The sequence below is a fragment of the Aotus nancymaae genome, unplaced genomic scaffold, assembly GCF_030222135.1.
Source record: "Aotus nancymaae isolate 86718 unplaced genomic scaffold, 86718_ANA_hifiasm-v0.15.2.pri h1tg000057l, whole genome shotgun sequence".
Lineage (NCBI taxonomy): Eukaryota > Metazoa > Chordata > Mammalia > Primates > Aotidae > Aotus > Aotus nancymaae.
Window position 1 is genome coordinate 9646214 of NW_026988471.1, and position 8292 is coordinate 9654505.

Here is an 8292-nt window from a genome sequence, read left to right on the forward strand (position 1 = left end):
CCACATGACGTAAACTAGCAGTGACAGGAGGGCTCCTGTCTACTCTGGAACTCAGGGCTCAGGGGAAGGTGGTGCTTCGGAGAAAGGCAGGAGTCCTTCTCTTCAGCTTTGATTATATACATTCCTAACTTCTCACGGGTGTGAAGGTGGAAGGGGACAGTCTCTGCAGGCCAGGCTCAAAGGGCCTCCCAGACCTCCCTGGGCACTGGCCTGGACAGGAGAGGCCCACCTACGTAGGTCCCACCACCAGGGGCTCTGCACACCAGGTTCACAGCCAACTCCGGAGACTTTGGCTGGGCTGAGCAGATGTGCACCGTGCACACGGGAGGATGGGGCTTCCGTCTCACCTGTCCTGCTTCTACCTGTGTGTAGGCGGACCCACGCACTGTTCTCCGAGAATCCAGAGCGAGCTATACGGAACTTGTGAACCATCTGGAATGAACACACCGTAAAAACGTCCCAATGCCTATTTATTTCAAGATGCTTTATTTTAAAAACAGGTCACAACCCTAAGCTTTTGGCCCATTCTGCCACTGTACAAGCTACAAACGCTTGTTCAGCAGCTGAGGAGCACTCTAAAATAGCGTGTCTGAAGAGTGAATAAAAATCCATATAAAACAAATATTCAAATAGTTTCCATAGGAACACAGATAAGTGTGACCCATACCTAGTCTTCTGTGTGGCCGCATCGTGCAGACCCTACCCTTACAAAGACATTTCAAAACTAGCAGTAATTAAGTTAAATGATCCTCCCAAATCCTTTATTTCAAGCTAAACTTGCAGTTAACAGCTACAAGAGTGATATCTACACATTAATACTAGCTGAAGCACAAGCTGCTGGGTGGCGTTCCATCCCACTCTCCCAAGCACAAGAAACAGGCAGGGTGCTGACGTCCTGTTCCTCTACTTCGGGTGGGAAGTCGGGGTTCTGGATTTGCTGCATGAGTTGCCTGAGAGAGAAAAAGTAGCATATTAAAAACCCTGACTCACTCCTAACGGGGCCTGAGAGTATTGACTTCCCATCAGGAAACAATTCAGTGTATTTTTTTTTTTTTGAGATAGGGTTTCTCTCTGTTACCCAGGCTGGAATGAATATAATGGTGCTATCATAGCTCGCTGCAGCCTCAACCTCCCAGCCTCAAGCAATCCTCCCACCTCAGCCTCCCAAATAGCTGAGACTACAGGTGCCCACTACCATGCCTGACTAATTTAATTTTTTGTAGAGACAGAGTCTCACTATGTTGCCCAGGCTGATCTTGAACTCCTGGGCTCAAGTGATCCTCCTGCCTTGATCTCCAAAAGTGTTGTGATTTCAGGTGTGAGCCATACCTGGCCAATTCAACGTATTTCTCAAGTAAGCGTTTCTTCAGAATTACCATTTTGGTAATAAGGAAACCACAAGACACGTGGCGTTAACTTAAATATATTCCAGTTATATATAGAAATATCCTCATCAGTCTTCTCTAAAACTTCTCTTGGAAAAATATCCATTTGTATTTAATCTTAGGCAAGGCAATTTCTTATTCATCTAGACAAGCAGCACACATCCAGAAAGGTACCTATTCTCGGCAGTCCCATCACCACGCCAGGCTTACTTACCATGCAGGCCCTGACATCACATAGTAGATGGTCGGCCTCTGGAAGCCATTGAAAGTAGACGCAGCAGCAACAGTGTAAGCGCCCATGTTTTCAAAGAGCATCCAGTCACCCACATGCATTTCAGGCAGGTCACAGCGCTCAACAATCCGATCAAGGCCATCACATGTTGGTCCCCATATGCTGGATGAATAATACTTCTCATCTGGTTTAGGTCTCTATACAAAGAGAGACAGAAAGTACTACTTAATTATACTTGTGACCAGTTATCTTAATTGTTTTATACAGTACGCTCAGAAGTTACCTTTTGCAGAAGGGGTTTTACATGTGCATGATCGTACAGTATGCAATTAAATGATCCATAGACGCCATCATTCACGTAATACATAAATGTCTGTTCACTCGACTCATCTTCATCTAGAAAGGCAGATCAACAATCTTAATGACTGCTTTTTGCATTAGCTTTCAGTTATACAGGCAATGATTCGTCCTTTATACACACCATCAGAGCCAGTCTGTTCCTTTAATACAATTTTCTTGGCAATGATATTAACTGCAAGTGTGAAAGCTGATGCAACATAATATCTGCCGGGCTCAGCTATGATTCTCACTTCAGAGTCTGACGGAAAGTATTTGTCCAACGCTGGGTTGATTACGCTGGTGATCTGAGAGTGAAACAGAAAAGAGCGGTATTTCATGGTGGGGAATTCATATGGAGAAGTAACATCACAGGACCTTGTGGAATGACATGAGACCAGGCATCAGCAGGCAGGTTTATCACTAAGTAACAAAAGCAGAAAAACACCTCCCTGAAAACCAGGCCCCAGGCACCCTCTCTATCTCTTTTAAGATGTTATGGGTATGATTTCATCAAAGAATAGTACACAACAAATTACTACCTAGGAAGGTGTCAAGATGTCAAAACATTTTTATTTAACAAATATATGCCAACAGGATAAAAATCCTATTCTGCCTACATCATGATTTTAACAAACCATATGGATGTATTTTATAAATTCAAGCACCAATATAATGGCTTAACTTCGTAAGTGACTCAACATTTCAAATATTTTAAGGAGGGGAAGCACAGGTCTAGCAAAGCATATTTGGGGTAATGATGTGCTGCAGTCAGCATACTCTCTAGGAAGACCACAGCAACATTTTTAATCTTTTTTTGGAGACAGGGTCTTACTCTGTCACCCAGGCTGAGTGCAGTGGCATGATCACGCCTCACTGTAGCCTCAACCTCCTGGGCTGAAGTGATCCTCCCACCTCAGCCTCCTAAGTAGCTGGGATTACAGGAGCCCGCTGCCACTACACCCAGCTAATGTTTAAATTTTTTGTAGAGACGAGGTGTCTCCCTGTGTTGCCCAGACTGGTCTCAAACTCCTGGGTTCAAGTGATCCTACCACCTCAGCCTCCCAAAGTGCTGGATTACAGGTGTGAGCCACGATTTCCAACGTAACCAATTATCCAAGACTTCTGGGAAAGCTGATTCAGTCTTTAGAAAACCAAATGGTATTAAGTGCAATGTTAGATAGCACAGAGAAATCACTCAAAATATCACACCAAGACACTTCAGCCCATTTTGATATTTGTTAAGACACTTAAATTTTGAAATACTCCAAAAAGGAATTTGCTAAAACAGCTACTGTGTATTACAGTTTTGTTCTAAATTACCTCTTCGAATTTAAGCTTCACATCCTCAGATCCAGGAAAGCCACCGCCAATATCAAGCAGATACATGCTGAAACCAACCTCAGCCTAGAATCAAGAAAATAAGTCAGCCACATCCACAGCTGGGAACAGAAACGTATGCCGCAGACAGGCTTAAACCCACGTAATACACGACCGACTGCCACAAAGTTAACTCCAGAATTAAGACTAGTTATTGTCAGTTGTGCCCCGCCCTTCCCTAACAGGGTCACATATACTCACCCCCATGTCAAAAACACAGCGGGCATCAGTGATTGCCTGCACAAAGGTCTCGGGATCGGTACAGCCGCTTCCTACGTGGAAGCTGGGGTAAATAAAGAGACGAAAACACTGTGGCTTAGAATTTCTTAAAATAATAACAAACACTGGGAGAAAGCCTGTAAAACTTGGGCTGTTTACTGTCTTGGCCTCTAGCTATGCCACCAAGATCTCACCTGACACCAATGACATCGATATTTAGCTCTTTCGCCCGTTCCAAAAGGAGCCTGCTGGTTTTGAGTGTGGCACCGAATTTAACGCTGAGACGACAGATTGCTTTGGAATCATCAGTGGCAATCCGCAAAACCAACCTACAAGCAAGCAAAGTGTAGCAAATGTCTCATGATAGACGTTCACTGACAGCCGCGATGAAAATACAATCTTGTTCTAAATACTGTCGCTGATATATTCTGTAGTTTGAGTCTAATAATCAGGCTTCGTGACTCAATAGAGGGTTTCAACTACTTTCTACTAAAGTATAGAAATGTAATAATCAGAAATTTAAATGTTTGATAAGAATCTCCGTATCTTACGCCCCCGACTTTGCCCTCGGATACGGGAAAAACTCACTTCGCTTTTGGATGTGCCCTGGCAACTTTCATCAACTCAACTTCACTATCAAAAGTCATCATCTGGACTCCATTATTAGCAGCGTACTTAATTTGAGATACTTGTTTACAAGGGTTTGCATAGATAATCCTCTCCGGAGGCACCCCCAGACTCTGCACCAACTGTATTTCAGTCTGAAAAAGAAGAATGGCGTCATGCTATCCATATGCGGCTAACAGGTGGACTAAACAGAAAAGCATGGGAAGTTGTCACATGCCCCCGGCCCACCGCCACCTCCCTTCAGGGAGCATTTATTGCCCAAAAAACACAACTTGTATCTGCCCTGTGGGGAATACAAGGACCATTTTATACAACTGCTTTTGAGAGCTGCTGCTTTTTCTTACCTTGCTAGCACAGTCAAACCCTGTCCCAATAGCAGCAAGGGTATTCACGATGGCTCTGCTATCATTACATTTGACTGCATAAAAGGGAGTCACACGAGGGAGGGCTTTTAACCACCTTAGATGTTTCTTTAGAATGTCTCCCAGGTCTGCGACATAGAAGGCATCCTTATCATCCTGAAACAAGAGTGGCCACAGGTGACTCACTAGCAGCCTCACCACATACCACACCGACAGCCAGCGACCTTCTCTGTCCCATCAGTCACAATGAATCCTGCTCTTTTGAATCTAGCCACTGATATGAGTACTGCCGTTGTCATTATTATTTCACCACCAGTGAATTAATTTCTACATTCCCTAACAAGACATGTAAGCCTCACTGCTCTTCCTTAGACCTTGCCAAAGCTTTCCACTTGCCTGGCACTCTCAGCTGCACTGCCAGCATGGGCCTCATATACTTACAGAAGAAGAAACTTCATTAATTTTTTGGTCCAGAATGTCCTTGGCAGTAAAACCTTCATCAAGGAAGTGGCAGTCAAACTCTTCATTACCAAAGTTGTTCATGATTTCTTGATGTTCCTCTGAAATGCAACAAAATGCAAATAGAGGGGAGAAATTCACTCAGAAGCCTTAGCAATACAATCCTTAAGATTAGCCTGCAACACAAATGTAAACTGAATACTTACATGGAAAACTAAGAGATGGATTTGAAAGAAGTATTTCCAGCTTCTCACAAAGGCAACTCTAGGAACTCCAAATCCCTCTGCGCGTGCCCTTCGAGCAGCAGTGACAATCTGAGACATAAAAACAGAATTTGCTACCTCAGGAACATATCAAGTTGAAGATGCAGAACCCGCCGAGCACACGCAGCGCTAATCATGCTCCAGATATGAACCAGTCACTCACTGGCCTGGTCATCCCAATTATTACTATGTATAAGGCACGTGATTCCATAAACCTTGGCAGTGTGAAGACACCACAAATTCAATACCAGGTTTTTGCAAGGCAGCACACTAAGCATTTCAACTATTTGTACCAAAAAAATGTCGAATGCAAGTTTCAGAAGCTTATCTGCACTTAGCTCGCTGATACGGAAAAAAGTTTTATAATGGTCTGCTTTATTTCAGAGGTTTCAGTTCTTTAGCAACTTACAATAGCACTATAGCCTTTTTTTATTACTTTTTAATTTTATTTTTGGAGAAGGAGTCTCACCCTGTGACCCGGGCTAGAGTGCAGTGGCGTGATCTCGGCTCACGGCAACCTCTGGCTCCCAGGTTCAAGCGATTCTCCTGCCTCACCCTCCCAGGTAGCCGGGATTACAGGTGCCTGCCACCATGCCCGGCTAATTTTTGTGTTTTTAGTAGAGACAGGGGTTTCGCCATATTGTCCAGCTGGTCTCCAACTCCTGACCTCAGGTGATCCACCCACCTGGGACTCCAGTGCTGGGATTACACCATAGCCTTTATATACAGTCATACAAACATCTTGCTATTTCCTACTTCCACTAAGTCTTAGAATGACTTTTACTGATCAACAGGCATCATGGAAATGTCTGGAGCATTTGAGATTTTACGAGCTAATTCTGATGTATTAACTGGGTATATACTTCTACAAAACTGTAATCTTCAAGTCAACTGATCACATTGTATTGCAGTTGCTGTTACCCGATCAGAACTCAGTATCCTTAAACCAGTGTTGCCTACCAAGTTTAGCAGTTCCAGGAATGCCGACTGTCCTTGCAGGCACTCTCATATTTGCTTAGCTATGAGATAATCCCATGAGAATAATTTGGGCTAACTGCACCAATAAGAAAAATGAGCAAGAACATCACGCTGGTAACAATAAAAGCCTCTGTCTTTGGCTTTCATGAAATGTGACACCTGTGAACCCATTTTCTTAAAATTATTTATGTTAACCTTTAAAAATTTCTGCCAGGTACAGTAGAGCTTTCTTCTTTTCCACTGTGCAAGCCACTTCAGTGCCAGCAGCCTACGGGCACAGAGGCCAGGCAATGGTTTGGGGACACAGTTTGCTCTGGCATGGGTTACTATGACAGGCCCAGGGGGACGGGCCTGTCATAAATCCAAACCCACGCGTCGCAGAAGTTGCTTTAAAGCTCTATCTAATGCGACTTTTTGGCATTGTCAACCTCGTAAGTTGCCTAAATCACCTCTCGGAGAAGACAAGAGAGTAACACTAGCAAAATCATTTTTGTTATAGAGATGGTTATTATTTTTGTTTATATAAAGAATATTTACAATTTAATAGGCTCACACAGTTAGAGAGTGGACCAGTTAAGGCCTTGTTAAATATTTTTAAGGCAATGTTCAGGCCTCAACTTGAAAAGTTTTCATTTCTTCTTAATATGCAACACTTTTTTTTTTTTTTTTTTTTTTGCTTTTCTGTGTCTTTTAAAGCCTTACTTAAGTAACTTAGAATATATCTTACTGAGAACACCTTTTGGTCTTTACGTAACAGCTAAGTTATTTAAAATGGTGACTCAATTAGCACAAGAGGGTAATGGGCTCATTCAAACAAATTCTGAAAACATTTCACAGGTCATTAAAGCCGGCCCGATTTTGTGTTTAAACAAAGTCAGCCAACACATTCTTTGTCCTCTCCAGACCTATTCCTGAGACGTTCTGCCTTCTACACTTTGACCAATTATTTTCGGCTTCGCAAACAGCACAATCAGCCTTTTCCGAAAACCTGAGGGCTGGCACCCCGGTGCACCATCCGTTCACACGCGCCAAGCTTTTCCGCAATTACCGAGTCATTCAGAGTCCTTAAATAAATACCTCTAAGTCATGGCTGGCTGAGCATCTAATATCACAGCCACAACAAGGCTGTCTTAGCTCTACCCACTCCCGCGGGTTTCCAAATTGGTGTCATCTGCTCTGTACACACAGCGACAACCCAGACGGAAACTGAAGGTGCCAAGGCCGGGGCCCGGCTCATCTGCGCGAAGGCGAACCTGGGCCCTGCGCCCCTGTATTTGCCGCGCGCCCGCCAGGGCCTCCCCAACGGCTCTCGGGCCCGCGCGCAGCTGCCGACGGGTTGGGGAAGAGGCCGGAGCCGGGACTGAGGTCTCCGGAAGGGTCTCCGCCAAGCCTCTCCAGCCCCGGGCTGGGAAAACGCGGGCAGGACGCAGCGCCGGGAGTACCCCCATCCCGCCGCGGGAAACCCCCGGGTCCAAAGGAAGCGGCGCCCAAAGGTAGCGGCCCGCTCGCCGACCACGTGTCTCCGCACGCCGGCGAGGCGCGCCGCACACGTGCCCGGGGCCCGCCGCCCGCCCCGGCTCCCGCCCTCGCAACCTCCCTGCCTCCGCGACCCGGCCGGCCCTCACCTCAGAGCGCCCGGGCGCCGCGGGCCAGCCCCATGGGGAAGCGCAGTCGCCGGAGCAGAAGCAGAAACCGCAGCCGCAGGAGCAGGAGCGCTCGGCCGCCCCCGCCGCGCCCGTCAGCGCCTGGCTCCCGCCCGCCGGAGACGCCGGCCCAAAGTGGCGCCGGAGCTGCAGGCAGAGGGGCGGCCGGCGGTGGCGGCAGCGGCTACGGGAGGGACTGACAAAGCCCCACAGCGCGCCGCTCCCTACTTATAGCGCCGGCGGGTCGCCATGGAGACTCACCAGCTCAAACCAGCCGCGATCGGTTCCGGCCGGGACGCCGCAGGGGGAGAGGCGGGGGCTCGGCGGCGGCCAACCCGGGCCCGCGTGGAGCTGGGGGGGCCCGAGCGGGCCGACGTCAGCGCCTCCGAGCACCGCCCGCCGCACGCG

General features: G+C 46.9%; 1 protein-coding gene and 1 non-coding gene across 2 annotated transcripts; both read right to left on the reverse strand.

Annotated features, from left to right (window-relative positions):
- Window positions 1-453: 453 nt before the first annotated feature.
- Window positions 454-8085, reverse strand: ODC1 (ornithine decarboxylase 1). Its single transcript, XM_021669039.2, has 12 exons — window positions 7867-8085; window positions 5207-5314; window positions 4983-5101; window positions 4524-4697; window positions 4141-4313; window positions 3747-3881; window positions 3535-3616; window positions 3277-3360; window positions 2099-2261; window positions 1901-2013; window positions 1600-1814; window positions 454-950 (listed from the first exon to the last, which is right to left on the reverse strand). The coding sequence occupies exons 3-12, from the start codon at window positions 5082-5084 to the stop codon at window positions 806-808; spliced, it is 1386 nt and encodes a 461-aa protein (XP_021524714.1). The 5' UTR covers window positions 5085-5101; window positions 5207-5314; window positions 7867-8085; the 3' UTR covers window positions 454-805.
- On the reverse strand, window positions 6480-6615 carry LOC135269820 (small nucleolar RNA SNORA42/SNORA80 family). The gene has a single exon (XR_010338071.1). It is a non-coding gene; the product is annotated as a small nucleolar RNA SNORA42/SNORA80 family (small nucleolar RNA).
- Window positions 8086-8292: the final 207 nt, after the last annotated feature.

Coding starts and splice junctions, on each gene's coding strand:
- ODC1 (XM_021669039.2), bottom strand. CDS start 5,084: ATGAACAACTTTGGTAATGAAGAGTTTGACTGCCACTTCCTTGATGAA. Junction 3,882..4,140: donor AGGGCACATCCAAAAGCGAA/GTGAGTTTTTCC, acceptor GCTTGCTTGTAG/GTTGGTTTTGCGGATTGCCA. Junction 2,014..2,098: donor GGAACAGACTGGCTCTGATG/GTGTGTATAAAG, acceptor CTGCCTTTCTAG/ATGAAGATGAGTCGAGTGAA.